Source organism: Nematolebias whitei, chromosome 1 (assembly GCF_014905685.2).
Source record: "Nematolebias whitei isolate Nwh7 chromosome 1, NemWhi1, whole genome shotgun sequence".
In the NCBI taxonomy this organism is placed as follows: domain Eukaryota; kingdom Metazoa; phylum Chordata; class Actinopteri; order Cyprinodontiformes; family Rivulidae; genus Nematolebias; species Nematolebias whitei.
The window spans coordinates 28,085,518-28,102,117 of NC_056498.1; the positions used below are offsets into that span (position 1 = coordinate 28,085,518).

The 16,600-nt window shown below is 38.9% G+C and overlaps 1 protein-coding gene across 1 annotated transcript in view; it reads right to left on the reverse strand.

Moving 5' to 3' along the window:
- LOC119409176 (RNA-binding protein with multiple splicing) overlaps window positions 1-11,746 on the reverse strand; it is a 61,384-nt gene extending 49,638 nt beyond the window's left edge. Inside the window, exon 1 of the mRNA XM_037676040.1 lies at window positions 11,386-11,746. Coding sequence (XP_037531968.1) covers window positions 11,386-11,451 — 66 coding nt within the window. The 5' untranslated portion in view covers window positions 11,452-11,746. The remainder of the gene's footprint in view (window positions 1-11,385) is intronic.
- Between the last annotated feature and the right edge of the window lie 4,854 nt (window positions 11,747-16,600).

The following is a 16,600-nucleotide window of genomic DNA, read 5'->3' on the forward strand; positions in this document are numbered from 1 at the left end:
TAGCTCAGGAGCTAATAAATATGACGCTAGCTCAGGAGCTAATAAATTTGACGCTAGCTCAGGAGCTAATAAATATGACGCTAGCTCAAGAGCTAATAAATATGATGCTAGCTCAGGAGCTAATATAGGCCTATATATATGACGTTAGCACAAGAACTAATAGCATTAGCTCCATACCTATTATATATGGCATTAGCTGCACAGCTAAATAAATAATAAATTCAATGTTACAAGTTGATCACATTTCATCATTTCGACCCATATTGTCAGTAGGGAGTGATACAAAATATAACTTTGTCACTTTACAACATCTTAGCCTTGATTCTTTGCGTTTTAGACTCCATTTACAGCCGATGTACGTCATCGCCCCCAGAATGCATTGCATCAGTAAAATAATCGGCCGATCCATGAATCATCAGTCTGAGACAAAGTAGGTAAAAGAACACTATTTGTCAACATTAGTTCATCTTTAGCATCTGTAATCCAATGCATTAATGTTTGGTTTAACTATATTACATTATCTGTTGGTGGCAGACACCAACCATTCCAGGTTTGTTACTTTGCTTCTTAATCATTTTAGTTTACTAATTAAAACCATGGTTGATCTTTCAATTTTGTTACCAAGTCATGCTGTAGTTAAAAATAAAGAAAGTGTGAATTTATTTAGTAACACTTCAGAGCCAGTGTTTACCTTTTGTGTTGATACTTTTTTAATCCTAGCAGTGACGGAAGAGATCAAGCATTGCTACTTTTTAAAATACTTAAAAAGATTATTTGGCTTTCTATAAGATCACAACATTTTGCTCCAAAGCAGCCATTTTTTTGTAAAAGTTTTTAAACTATCTAAAAATTTTTCTTTAGATTTGGCTACTTTTTCACGATTTGCCGTCCAGCTCTTAAACCTAGCCATGATATTATGTAGTGATTTTAAATTGCACTAAATGGGGAAAAAAAGGACAAAATACTAAATGGGCCAGGCCTAAAAATAATTATCAATAGCAGCGTATCTGAAAGCTTTTGAAACAGACAAATAAATTCATCAAAGACCTGACGGGACCTGAGGGGCTCATTCTTTAGTTGAAGTTCTACAGTATGAAAAAGTTTCAGCTGTTTTTTTTTTTTTTTTTTTTTTTTGGGGGGGGGGGGGGGGGAGTCTCCTTGGCAATTTTAAAATAATTTTACATTTATCAAACCATTTTATTTGGTACTTTTTATACAGTCAAATAAAGAAAGCGGAACAAATGGTGTCTTTGCTCTTTCCAGAGAAGACAATTTAAAGAAAAATAAAGCTTATTTTCAAAGAACCTATGGATTTACAGCCTACTGGTTACCAAAAATATTAAATTTCCCCCATAAACTAATACATGATTAGGTCTAAACTTTAGTCTTAGTTTGGTTTGACATTGTTGTCCTCGCTAGTTAGCTCCATGCTACAAGCTGTTTCCCACAACCATAAACAGCCCCTCCACTCAGGGATCTTAGGGACCAACAAAAGATAAAGATGCGTGTCCACTGGCACTGCAATGGGTGCAAACGAACAAGAAAAGCTGAACTGAAAATAAGTGTTAGGAAAGGGGGGGACAAAGAGTGGTAAATTATAAACTATAGCAAGGAAAATGGGAGGAAATGGCCAGAGAACAAAAAGGCAGATTAAAAAAAAAGAGAAGGCATGGGGACAGTCTGTCATATTATGTATTTCTTGATAAGTTTTTATTGATTAAACTTGAGAGGTTAAATGTACCCTTAACAAAAAGTAGTACATTTGAAGTTTATTTTTGCAAGTATACTTTAAGTTAAGTATAAGTATACTACACACCATACTTCTAGTGTACTAGAAGTATATTGATTTAATACTTGTTTGAACTAAATTGGGCAATTTTTATACTATTTTTAAGTATATTAAATAAAGTTTATAAAAAGTAAACTTCAAGTACACTTCCTAATTTTTAGTGTAAAATAAGTATACTTGTAGTACACTTAAATAAACTACTTTTTGCTTGTGATAAGCTGTTAAAAGTTACCAACTAGCTTAGTTAGATAATTAACAGGCTTTCAAATGTTCATAAAGACACTAGCTAGCTAATTACTAACCCTTTAAGTTTTTCCACTAGTAAAAGGTTACCAGTTAGCATGTTAGCTAGTGACTAACAGATCTCCAAATGCTCATTGTAACTAGCTAAAGTGATTGCCTGCTAACTAGCTAGCTAGAAGTTTTAGCTAGTTACAAGTTAGTTAGCATCCGTTATTCACTAGCTAGTAACATGCTAATTGTAACTAGCTAAAACTTCTAGCTAGCTAGTTAGCAGGCAATCACTTAGTTACAATGAACATTTGGAGATCTGTTAGTCACTAGCTAGTAACATGCTAATTGTAATTAGCTAAAACTTCTAGCTAGCTAGTTTGCAGGCAATCACTTTAGCTAGTTACTGTGAAAAATCTCGCACAAAGTCTTGGCAATTGTTTTTACGCCAGATGCACATACTGACACAACCACAGACCACCGAGCTACCACAGCCGTCACTGTGGAGCAGAGAGCTGCCATTTAGGGTGCTGGGGGGAGCAGAGGTTGGGGGTTAAGGGCTTTGCTCAAGGGCGCAGAGTGGGGCAAATGAGAGTAGAGACCGGTATGGATGCTTCGCTTTTCCCACCCACATTTTTTTTAAATGTTCAGAACGGGGAGTCGAATCGACTCCAATCACAGGCCCACCTTGTCTAATCCCTGCACCACCACTCCTGTAGCTAGTTACTAATAATACTAATAAGAAAATCCCTAGCTAGCTAGCAATTAACATATCCTCAAATGTTCATTGTCACTAGCTAAATCTGTTAGCCGTTTATTTAGCAAATCCTTTAGCCTAGTGTTAAAATTTGCTCTGATCTGAAGCAGGGAGAGGAGGAGCACTCATCATCCATTTCAGAAGGTTTATTCTATCCACATGTAAAGTACAACAATCACAGCCCTGGGCCATTGAAACTCCACCATGAGGTCACAAACAATATGGCGCCCAGCGTAAACAGAAAACCCAACTTCTTCAGAGCTCGGCCACACCTCCCGGGAGTCGTCACCACAATCGACGAATGGGAAGCCCTACTTTCATGTGACCCAGCTCTCAACCAATAATATCTCGCCATCTTGTGTTCTATAATGGGTGGGTGCGTGAATGTTGGGAGTTGTAGGCATGTAACTAAAAAACTACAATTCCTACCGGAAATGGAATCAGATCGTGTTTTAACACAATATCATTCTAAATAACAAAAACAGGATACATAGACATTTCATTAAGTTAATATATTATCTGATAAAATTATATTTCACTAGTTACTACTAAGAAAATTGCTAGAAAGCTATAGTGACAAACATATCCTCAAATGTTCATTGTTACCAGCTAAAACTTAAAGCTAGCTAGTTAGCAAACACTTTAGCTAGTTACTAATAAAAAGATCACAAATTAGCTAGCTAGGTAGTGACTAACAGATCTCAAATGCCATCTTTTCTAGACTAAGTAGCTAGCAAACACTTTAGCTTGTTACCTGATAAAGATTAAATTTAAAACTGGTTCTTCGTAAACAACATTGGTTCATCCACTGAGTTGAAGAGCCTAAACCCAGGGGATGAAATGAAGGGTAAGGATCGTGTCTGTTGGAACAATAATGAGTGCAGAGGAGTAAAAAAGCTGAACGGAAAAAGAAGGGAGTGATAGGAAAGGAGAGATAAAGTGTGGTAAATTATAAACGGTAGCAGGGTGGAGGGAGGAAAAGTGGAAGGAAATGGCGAGAGAACAAGATAAAGGCAGAGAGAAGGAAGAAGTAGGGTGGGACGAAGGAAAGAAAAAGGAGGAAATGAAGGGGAAGGTTGATAAAAGTAAAGAAGGAGGGAAGAGGCTGGATGGGGGACTAGAAACACGAAATTACACAAAATAGAGAATTAAAGACTGACAATGTCTTGGGATTATAAAAGCAAGACAACAGTTGACAAAAAGAAACCGAATACACTGTAGGGTGGATAATTATAGCGTCCGAGTCCCGGTAAATAATGTTTAGTAAAGGTGACAGAATAATCACATAAATATGGTACGACGGAGCATGATAAACTGTCTCACACTTCCCTCCATTACAGTATGTATCATGTCATTTACTTCAAAACAATTCACACGTGAGGTCTTTTAAGGAAAGCAGCAGCAAATATATTATCCACTGATGTTTGAAGTGATTGCGCTATATATAAATATGTATTCTGTATTTGTTCCTTTCTTCTCACATGCGTTTGGATGCTGAGCTTTGTTGTTGTTTTTTTTTTAAATACCTCTTGTCACACCGCTGACAAATGGCTAAGATAAGATGACAATTCCCCCAATGGGCTTTTATAAATAAACTCCCACCGATGGGAGCCGGGTTTTATTGTTTGAGTAAGGTTGTAAAGGGGCTTTTTATGGTCCAAATTACCTCATGGTGCATCTGCACAACTTCCGGTGCACCTCCCTTCTTAATCTGTGGTTAATCTCTCATCTCCCAACAATATGTCAGACTGGATGTATGTTTTTGCCCTATCATGACCACCTTCCCCCGCCGGTAACGTTTCATGTCACGAACAGTTAATGTATCTGGGTGCCCTTTTCGTGGATACAAGCAATCGTACGGACCACACACACACACACACACACACACACACATGCCCGGACGCCACCGAGTTTGCGTCGGCTTCATTGTGCTTCTCCAGCAGCGTAGCTCCCCACCTATATCTCCTGATGGAAAAGGTCACGCCGGCCACATGACCTGCTATTTGAAGAGGATACCCAAAGCAGGCCAAGCACAATCCAATTACACCCCAGGGAGATGCATCACATTTGCCGAAGTCCGCTTGAGTGGTATTCTCTGCCTCTTTGGGCCACTTGTAAAGATCCACTTACGCATTTATGGCTGGCGAGGAACTTCGGTCAACAAGTGTCTGGCGAGGTTTGAAATCCTGCACGGTTCGACCGTTACGCGCTTCTTCCAGTAATGATTTCAGGTAAAGGATCCTTTCATCCTGATGAGAAACTAATACAAAAAGGAAATCATATCTACTCTGCGCTCGTGGTTTGTCTCGGACCTTCGAGGCTTTAAAAGGTTGGGCAGGTTTCAACTTAACCAGATGAAAGATATCTGGAGGACTGACAGCAAAAAGGTGAAAGATCAACCTTTGGGTGACTTTTTAAGCTTCGATGCATTTTATAAACTCACAACTTCTCTTGGTTTCCGTTTTTATATCTTTCTCAATTTGTTGATTAAATGTCAAAATAAAAAATGGAGTATACTTCCCAGAGGCCAAAATAAAGCCATCATGTTTTTTCAAAAACAGTCCCATATACAAAAATCTTTCATTCATACCAAAAAAAAAAAAAAAATCTGGAAAATACAGCCTATTTTCACACATGATAAACAAGAACAAGCAGACATTTGGCATTTCACGTTGATATGTGACTTTCATTTTAAACTTGTATCGGAGCTGTATTGACCGCTCCGCAAATGACCAGAATGGCAGATTTTCAGCTCGCCTGTAACTCCGTGTTTAGGGAAACTTAAAAAACTTATTCATCAAAAATGTGCTCTCTTCACTTCCTGCTGGTAGTATGTGCTTCTTTCTGCTTCTTTCAGAAATGTATTATTTCTGCTTTCTTCTGCTAATTTAAGCTTATTCTACTTTTACAGCTACTTTTTTTTTTAGCATTTCATAGCTAATTTTGGCTGTTTTCAGATAAATTTAAGTTCTTCATGGTAATTTCTGCTACTTTCAGCAGAATTAACTTCTTAATGTTAATTTCAGCTTGTTATACTCCGTTCACCTTAATTATGCTCATTTCAGCCATTTCAGCTAATATTTAACTGCATGCTAATTTTAGCATTTTCAGCTAATTCCACATTTAACTCATTTCAGCTCTTTCCACTTCCTTCTGGTAGTTTAAGCTTTTTTCTACCTTTTCAGCTAAATTTTTTTTTTCTAATTTCAGCTTTTTTAGCCTTTTTTCTAACTCTTGTGCTCATTTCTGCTGAAATATAATTCCGCAAGTATGTGTTCTTTCTGCTTTCTTGTGCCAATTTAAGCTTTTTCAACCTTTTCAGCTACCTTTTCTTTTTAGCATTTTCTAGCTAATTTCAGCCGTTTTCAGATAAATTGAAGTTTTAATAGTAATTTATGCTACTTTCAGTCTAATTAACTTCTTTATGTTAATTTCAGCTTGTTATACTCCTTTCAGCTTACTATTTAGCTGTTTTATGCTAATTTTAGCTTTTTTTCCTGCCAATTCCACATTTTTAGCTCTTTTCAACTCTTTCCACTTCCTTCTTGTAGCTTAAGCTTATTTCTGCCTTTTCAGATGATTTTTTTTTTTATTTCAGTATTTTTAGCTAATTTAAGAAAAGAGAACTTTATTGATCCTGCAGGAAATTGTTGTGCCACAGTTTGAGTGCAAAGGAACATACACAAGATATTTCATTTAAAAAAAAAACAGATAATATAAAAATATCAACAATTAAGATCTAAACAGATCTTAATTGATCTAAGATCTAAATTTCCTAACTTTTTTGCTCATTTTGTTTATTTAAATACAATTCCTCAAGTATGTGCTCTTTCTGCTTTCTTCTGCTAACTTAGGCATGTTCTTCTATTTCAGCATGTTTTTAGCTAATTTCAGCTGTTTTTAGCAAGTTCTTCAGCAATAAGTATTCACATTGCATTTTTGCAGGAAATGCAATTTCTCTAGTTGTTTCTGAGACAAAAACATGAAGAAGATTTAATGAGGTCCGAAAATGACAAAAGTGCAGGGGAAAAACAAAAACATAAAACCTGCTGTTCTGCCAAATTGAAAAAAAAAAAAACCTGGGAACTCTAAAGAGGAGCCGACTCAAGGAAAGCAATTCATTACAGGTCTTTGAAGGTATTACAGTTTTACACAAATAGGAGGGGAGTTTACCCAAAAATTGCTTTTAAAAAAAACCTAACACTGTTTCCTCCTTAGGCTCAAAAAGGCCTACAGGTTTAAAATACAAAATCCAGTCATGTGTACGTGAACAACAAATTTGATATGAAACGTAAAGCGATGATATACAGTCTAAACAACGTACAACAGAAGAAGCATGCATTTAAATAAAGTCACCATGCTCACAAACATTTAAATATGTAGCCTGACCATGTTTTTAGGCTAACAGAATAAGCTTATTTCTATAATAAAATCCCCATTTAACCAGTTTTATTCACTAAATGTTGCATTCTAAAAGAGAGACTGATGAAACCCATTATCCCTGACGTTATGTTTCTTCTAACGGCACAACCATTGAAAGTAAGGGTGTTGCGGGTGCTGCAGCACCCACTGATAGAGGCCAGGGGGACACGCACGAATCAACAAAACAGGAATTAAAACAAATGTACCTGGTGCTGCATACTTAAAATACAGTATATTCAGACATTACTGTGTTTTGTAAATCTGGTATAAAAAGCAGCACCATGTGTGCCAAATGTCCAGGGCGTCCTACGCCTCTCGCACCGCGACTGCTGAACATGGGCACCAGTGACCCCTGTGACCCAAAAAGGAAGAAGTGGGTAAAAGATAATGGATGGATGTTTTCTTTTTTAATTTATAGCGAGTAGATTAGCGGTGTTTTGCTCTCACTATACAAACTTTGAATGAGTCACCGTCCCGATAACACAAAATGTCTGCATGCCTTTTCTTTTAAAAACAACCACCCCCGCCATCAAATCTACACAAGGGTCCACTCCTGATGTTATTCCCAAACAAGGGCTGGAAACTGGCCCCCAGCTGAAACAGATCTTTGACGTTAACCACGCAAGCGACCGCTTGTCACCTCGTCTTCATCGGCGGCTGTACGTGAAAGCGTCCAGAACACCTGATAATGACTCTTATCGCAGCGGGGCTCTAGATTAGAGAGCTGCAGGGGCCGAAACCCGCATACCTCGGCCTGCAGCCACACCATGTTTGGTGAGCACTGCTCCGCACAAGATAAACATTAGGCATCGTCAGGTTTCGGCGTGATGTGAGGGTTGGGCAATGAAGCGGGCACGAGGAGCTTGGAACTGTGTTTTTACTGGTGCGAACCAGTGATCCAGGGAGTCGCACACGAGACTGAGCAACAGTGAGGAGGAGGAGGAGGAGGAGGAGGAGGAGGAGGAGGAGGAGGAGGTGATGCTGCTTAGCACGTGAGAGTCACACCAGCCAGGCTGTTAAACTTTAGCTCTTATACGGTTACAGTTTAAGGTTACTTTGGTGTTAAATGTGAAGCAGTTCAACTTTAGGTGCTTTTCGTGGACCGTGATGAAAAGTGCTTCCATGGATTATAATTCAGATTTAAAGAAATTAATCTCAAATTTGAGAAACTGTGTTTCTTGCGAAAATGCAGCATGGATGCTTATTACTGAAAGAGTTGAGAGAACTCGTGAAAATTCAGCAGGAAAAAAGCTGAAAGGACCATTAAAAAAATTTGCTGAAAGAGGCGGGGGGGGGGGGGGGGATCTTATATGAACAGAAATAAGCTAAAATGAGCAAGAAAAATAGCAAAAAGCTGAAAGAACCATAAAAGAATAGCTGAACTGAAATTAGCAAGAAAATAGCAAAAAGTTGAAAGAATTAAAAACAAAATTGCTGAAAGAAGCTAAAAAAACCCCAACAAAACTAAGCTTATATGAGCAGAAATAAGCAAGAAAAATAGCAAAAAGCTGAAAAAAACATAGAAAAAAAAAAGCTGAAAGAAGCTGGAAAAAAACAAAAACAAAATAAGCTTATATGAACAGAAATAAGCTGAAATGAGCTAGAAAAATAGCAAAAAGCTTAAAAGAAGTGGAAGGAAGTCGAAATTGGTACAAAGAAGCTGAAAAAAGCTAGAACAAAACTTGAAATGAACAGTAAAATGTTTTAAACCGCACAACAGTATGAAGGATGTGAAGATTCATTTTAGAGACAAACATGGCCAAAAATGCAAAATATCTAAAAAAGGTAAAAATTGCACAATTACCAAAAGTCAAAGCAGGAATGTCCTGAATGAGCTGAACGTTTTGACACATTGAAACGGCACAAAAATTGTGGAAGGAGATAGATGCTGATGAAAAATGGATCTCAACATCGTGGAGTTTTAGAAATATTCAGTTATTTTTAGTCCCATGTGTGTTTTTGTGCAAAACCTGCTTGTGAGGCACAAACTCTCCCCCAAACCTCCTTGATCCTTCTTCCCCTCCATGTAACATTTCATTTCTGCCAAGACAAAGCACCACTGTCTAACCTTATGCTAATTCATCTGAGAAAATTTAAGTGTCCGCCGCCCTGGACTGGTTCCAAACATTTCTACAACATTAGATTCCTCCGGCCATTACTCTTCCTGTCTCGGTGTCGGCTACAGACAGCTCTCGTCTGGTCCCTCGGCCCGCGGACATGACAGAAATTCAAACGTGCCACCAGCGAGTTAAAATATCCAATGAGGTGAGGCTGTAAGCAATTATGTTATCTCAAGCTAATCTTCAGACTGCTGTCACGTGTCACCGGATAGTTTTTGGATGTGCTCTGTATCTGAGAGCAACTAAAGCCAAAGGTCGAGCAGGTTACAAAATCTGGTGGTAAACAAAAGTCAAATTAATGGAGCAATAAATGTAGAAAGGCAGCTAATTTAGCTGGTTTTAGTTTTTGTTATATCACTTTAAAAAAATACCATTTAAAAAAAAATTGTGGAATAATCAGCTCAAAACGATATTTCAAAGATTTATCGACATCGCAATATCAATATGCGCAATATCAATATGCGCAATATCAATATGCGCAATATCGTTATAGTGAAAGATCGCAATGACTCAGAGACAAACTGAACGTCCAATGAAATCCTCTGATTCTGGCATGGGCAGAATCAGAGGATGATGGCTGAGAGTATAAAGTACCGTACATGAAGAGTGGTGTGAGCGTCATGACAGACGTACTGGTAATTCAGAGGAGTGAGGAAAATGGGGGCTTATTTTAACTGGTTTCATCATCACGATACTTGACAAAAATATCACTGTCTTAATTTATTAATTTTACTAAAACGTGTGCAAAAAGAAAGAAGGTTTTTTTTGTTTTTTTAAGGGAGTTTATCGCAACTGATATCGTCATGGCGATATTCGATAATATCGCAAAAGCTAGTTTTTCTAATATTGTGCAACGATTACATTTTTCAGCACTCAGTCAATGATGCCATGTTGAGTTCAGTCAAAGCAAATAAATGTTTATTCGGGTTTTGTCGTCTGGTTAGAAATAATTTCATTTCATCCGATGATGTTTTTGCCGCATAAAACAATTTAACTGCTCAACTAAAACCAACCTCCAATTGCTTAATACTAGACAAAAGTCTGAGTCACACATAAAAAATATGTAAAATTATTGCTTTTCTTTTACATTTACTGTTAATCAGACCAAACCAAACTCCTAAGCATGTGTCTTTCCGGTATGTACTTCCGATATTAGAGCAAAACACTCACTTTACAGAGGAAAACAAGCAATAATCGTCACTTGCAAGCATCAGAGCCGTGTTTTCAGTTATCCGCCCCATCTCCGGAGGTCAGCGAAGGTTTAAACGGCAATCCAAAATCTGATTTGTTACCCTTTCCCCTCATGTGAGTGGTGCAATAGAAACTCCCTGCATCCATAGTAACCTCGACTGTGGACCAAATTTGGTGTTGCATCAGTAAGGGCGCTCGGTATTCGGTTACAAAATGATGATCGCTACGCCGAGCCATAATCGAATTACTTCAAGAAGATATCTGGTCTAATCTGATACACCTTTATACTTATACACCCCTCCTCTGCCGATGCGGGGAGCTTTTAAATGGAGACAAATCTGCGCCAAAGCAAATCAACCTGTGCAAAGACATCCAAAACTAACGAGATATCATCGAACTGGATTGTGCAATGTTAACAGAAACTGTTTTTTTTTTCTCCAATAAAAAAACCAACAAAAAAAAACAGATTGAATCATACAAAACAGCATCAGTCTAGAGTTTGGATGACTTTCAGACACAGTTATTGAGACATGATATTATCTTTAAGTCTGGGTTTAGGAGGCGTTATTGCCAACATGTTGCAGCAGCAGCAGTTGTTTGAACTTCAGTGTCTTTCCAGCTTTTTTTTCCCCCACAAGACAACTTGGTCAAAGGAGGGGAAATGATTGTAAAATTAAGGGTACGGGGTGAGAATAATGGTGAAAGACTGAATCGGACTGCAGGAAAAGTGATGAATGAAAAAAAGGGGAGCAGATCTTGAAACTTTCATGAGGCAGAAGCTGGAATGCAATAGTTGAGGGTTCCTGGAAAATGAGTAGGTATTGAATAGGTTTGGAGGGGATAAGAAGCAGCAGGTAGCAGTTCTGGATACATACCTCCTCTTCATGGTTGGTGAATTCACTCGGCTCGTTTTCCTTCTCGATTTTGTTGTTATTATTCATCCTGAGTCACTTTCACTTGGTCTCCTTGCGTTGCTCTGCTCTTCCTTCAGGACACCCACAGATTGAGACGGATAAGGAGTCCCGGCTGGTGTCCCTTCACTGTCCCAATTCTAGTTCATCAATACCTCTCTTCTAATGAAAGGCTGGGGCAGTGTGTCCGCAGTCGTTCGTTCCTCTCAGCTTTCCCTGGAAAGCTTCTCCGGAGGCTCTTGTTGCCGTTTCTTCTCCCCAGCCCCCGAAACTGAAGCGCAGCTTAATGTTCATTGAACCGCGCCGCAGGCAAACTTCTCTCCGCGTCTCCGGGAGTCCGTGCGCAAGAAGGGAGGGAGGCTGGGGAGGGGTTTCGGGTGGGGTGGAGAGGGTGGGGATGCACCGCAGCTCTGATCGAGATTTGTCAAGTGAAGCTGCAGTGGAAAGAAAACAACAATCTTGCTTCCTTCACCTTTTTGGACCGGCTGGATGTTATTTCAGTCCTGTGAAACATTCCTGAGACGCTCCTCTGACGGTCTGCTTCTAATGTTCTGTGTTGTTGTGGAGACTACAGTCTTACATGTCCTTGCTTGTCTCTTAGAGAGGACAGTGGAGGGTCTACTTTAAGTAGATCAGTGTTTTTTTTGTTTTTTTAAAAGGTGCTTTTTGCAAAACTAAGCACAAAAAGTAAGGAAGTCTGTGCTTGGTTGATCAGTGTGCAAGAGATATCTGGAGAACACCATGCATGCACTGAGAGAACATGCAAACTACTTAAATGGCACCCTGGCCGGGATTCGATCCAGCGACCTTCTTGCTAAGAGGCAGCAGCTATACCAACTATTCCACAGTTCCGCCTGTTTTGTTGGAGTTTTTTTATTTATTTATGTTTTTTTATAAAGCTTCTTGTCAATAAATCTAAAACCATTGGAAAGTCTAACATTTTTCAGTCAGGTCATCTGGACAGTTTCTTTTTTTGTGCTGAAACGTTTTGTCTTTGGTCCGGAAGGCTTCATCCGTCAAGGAGACACACAACAAAACTGATTCTTCCCCCAACAGCTTACTCCAAAGTGGAACAAACCAGTTCTGCTTGTGATAAGATGGTCTCTTTGGTACTCCCCTTCTCCATTGCCGGCCCTCTTTTGAAAACGTTTCAGCACAATAAAAGAAACTGTCCAAATGACCTGACTGAAAAATGTTGGATTGTATACCTGGATTATTGAGCATGGACTTTGTTGTTTTCAACCAGTTTGACAAGACTGTCAACAAGGAAGAGGGCTGGCAATGGAGGAGGGGGTGTACCAAAGAGACCATCTTATCACAAGCAGAACTGGTTTGTTCCACTTTGGAGTAAGCTGATGGGGGACGAATCAGTTTTGGGTGTTTCCTTGACTGATGAAGCCTTCCGGACCGAAGGCGAAACGTTTCAGCATAAAAAAAAGAAACTGTCCAGATGACCTGACTGAAAAATGTTGGATTTTATCCCTGGATTATTGAGCATGGACTTTGTTGTCATTGGAAAGTCTGTTCATTTAAAGCCTGTCAATACACAATGGTTTTCAATGACTTGGATTTAAAATGTTCATATATGTGCATCATCTGGTCTGTTGCCGTCATACATCTCCTCCTACATGTCATTGCGTGAGTGCAGCTACAGCGTGCGCTCTCATGACATTATTACATGCAGTGTTCCCTATACGGTGGCCCTATGGTGCAAATCAAGGATGTCAAACTAGCTTACCAAAAGGGACCCAAATTAAAACCTTTTTTAAACTAAGGGCCAATTTAAAAAAAACACTAACTCAAATCAGATACCCCAAATCTTTTCTTGGTTACAGGTTTCTCAACAAGAATTTGGTTGGTGTCATTGTATGTTCTCTGTTGTGCTTTCTACATTATAATCAAAGATTACTGAAAAAATTAAAGAGGTAGAAGTGTTTTACGTTTCACATCGCAGCTTCGGGGCCAGATAAGATGTCAACGAGGGCCACATTTGGCCCCCGGGCCTTGAGTTTGATACATATGGTGTAAATGAACAACACTTGGAAAAAATTGAATCACTTCTGCTGAGGCCACTTCCTCTTTGTCTTGATGCAATTCCATTTTTTTTCTAATGTAAATCAGTTTTTTCAAACGTTGTGATTAATGTTGTTCATTTACACATAAGGGCCACCGTAGTTCTCTCAGTGTGGACTGAACTAGGCAAAATGTCTTACACTGCTCCCGTTTCCTGGAACATCTTGCAAAAAGATCTGAAGCTCTCGACCTTGACCTCTCTAAGTGGCTTCAAACATTAACTTCATGGGAAAAACCAATGCAGACATGTTCCTGTTTTTGTTTTTTTTACATCACCTTACAACCTAGCTGTTTTTTGTTTTATTGTTACTATTTTTTTATTATTTTCAATTTGTACACATCTTTTAGAATTGTCTATTGTTGTCATCACTCTTTGTTAAAACCAGGTCTCTCTTGTAAATGAGTCCCCAAGGCTCAGTGGGATTAACCTTTATAAATAAAGGTTGAATGAATCTGTATGTTAACAATATGTGTCATGGTTTCTGTAGATTTGAACCCAAGTTTGCAGACAGGACGCAAGCGCTTGAAGCAGACAGAAAACAGATTAATTAACTATATAAATGTCTGTACAGAGAGCAAAAATGCAGGAAATCAATGGGAGAACATAAAGTGGAGCAGCACAACTAGCTGGGAACCAGCACCGAATATAAAGGACCACTAATGAACATCAATCACAAACACCTGAGGAAGAGACAACAGGTGAGAGAATTAACTAACTGAGGAGAAGTGAGTGCTGGCACACTGAAAACTAAAACCTTGAAAACAAAAGGAGGAAATCAGACAATAATCACAACCATAAACAGATTTAATCAAATAAAAAAAGCTATGAATAAGTCAACAAAAAACACAGATCCTGATTTGTGTCATCCAATGCCAAAAGTCTACCATGTCATTGTGACAAATATGTGAAATCAGCAGAGGTGTGTTTTGTTGCCAACAATTTCGAGTCATTTGTTTATATTTGAAGATTTTTAAGTAGACTTCGGACGGTCTCGGTGCGCGACGGATATTGAGTTGGTCAAATAATCCCAGAATGTAAACAAAGTCCGAGGGAGAGCAATCAGTGTCCGCAGGTCAAAAGAGAGAAGCTTTTCTCTTTTCTTATAAAAAGAAATGGCGACTAAAAGCTGTGAGGACGAGAGTTGAGCAGAAGTAGAATTTAAGGAGGAACTCAAGCAGTGGAGAACGTTATCTACAAAAGAGCTGTGCAGAGATTTTACTAACTCTTACCGGGAGAATTTCCGTAATAGATCATCAAACTTGACTATAAACAAAGGTGACACAAAAACCCAGATGATTTTGAGCTACGACCCTCACATAAGTTTTTTAAAAATTGTTGAAAGCATAAAACTTCAAATCACATGCACTGGAAAAAAAACTGCAGCTATGATGGCTTTAAATGGTGCCACATCCGTTAGGAACATTTTTGTTTTGCTGTTGTTTTGAATACGTGGGTTGCACAAAAAAACTTAGCAAATCTTCTCTGCCAGTGCCAAGCAGTTAATTCTGTTATTGTCTTTTGTTTTATATTATTTATTGGGTTAGATGGTTGAAGAAAATATATACATATTGAAAATTTAACAGGTTGGTTTAGTAAACATGAGCCTCAGTAGCATGTGGAAGAACCATACACAGCCACAACAGCCTGGCACCTCCTCCTCATGCTGCTCACTAGCTTGTACACACATTACTGGGAGATGGCATCCCATTCTTTAACCACCATTTGTTGTAGGTCAGCCAGTGTGGTTGTGTTGGTCAGGTTGGAACAAAGAGCCCACCCAAGCTGAGCAGCCCCACAGGTGGGGTCGGTGGGGTCGGTGGGGTCGAGGTGATGACTACAGGCACGCCATTCCATCCTCCCATTTCCTAATTCTGGAGCTAGTCTCTTATGGAGGATAAAGTTTGGTTTCAGACTTATAACGGACTGCCTCCGGCGTTCACTGCGCTAGTCAGGCACCTGACTATCTTTACTGACTTGTCTAATGTTTGTATGAAGCGACCATCTTGAATTGGCTTGAGTCCAAATGTAAATGAGTTGTAGATGTGTATTCAGTGAATCCTTTTTAAGAGTTTCACTGAAATCATTTCAAGTGGTTTATGACATATTTTGCTAACAGACAGATAAAGTTGATGCTGACAAATAACGACAAAGGGTTTAGGCGTTGTTTGAGTTTCTGTGAACAAACTGTCAGCATGTGTGGGACATAATTATCAGCTACTAATCTGTCAAATTAGTTGACAGGACGTTTTTGTGTCCTTTAAAATCTAATGGCTGTGTCAACCATTTTGAATTCGATTGAGTTGAAAAGTTGAGTGGTTGTAGAAGTATGCCCAATAATTAGTTTCGGAAAGTTTCATTAAAATCCATCAAGTGGTACAGGAGATATTCTGCTAACAGACAGGCGGCGTGTACTGTTTATTATATGTAATAACAATTAACTAATATTTAATGTAATAATTATTAAATGTAACAGGTTCATTTAGTAAGATAAGATAGAACTTTATTGATCCCGTAAGAAATTGTTGTGCCAAAGTTTCAATACAAAGGAACATGGGCCGCAGTTGCATGTGGAAGAACCATACACAGCCACAACAGCCTGGCGCCTCCTCCTCATGCTGCTCACTAGCTTGTACACACATGATTGTTGATGGCAAAGTTTAAAAAAACAGAACTTATGCAATCAGCTAGTGCTCACATTATGTGTTGGGGATGACTCTCATCTACCACTCCAAATTTTACCCCCGTATCTGTCAAACTGATCGAGTTGTGGCCATTTTTGTGTTGACTTGAGAGTTTCTGTAAAATGTGTCTACTGCTCCATGAGATATTTTGCTAACTCTACAAAAACGAACCCACAAGAAATCGACGTGTACGTATTTAACACAGCGGATCAGTCGATGAGCAGACAGGAGAAACGACTTTCGTTTGTTTTTATTAAACTTGCGAAGCGACTCGAGCTCGGCTGAGTTTTCGCACCTTCACAAGCTGTCCGTCTAACCTTTAACTAAGCTGCTAGCAGCCTCCGTCACAAATGTGGCATCGGAAGATGGCTTCAGGCACGCGCACACACGCCATCTCAGCACCTTGCAGTGCCGCATTCAGCAT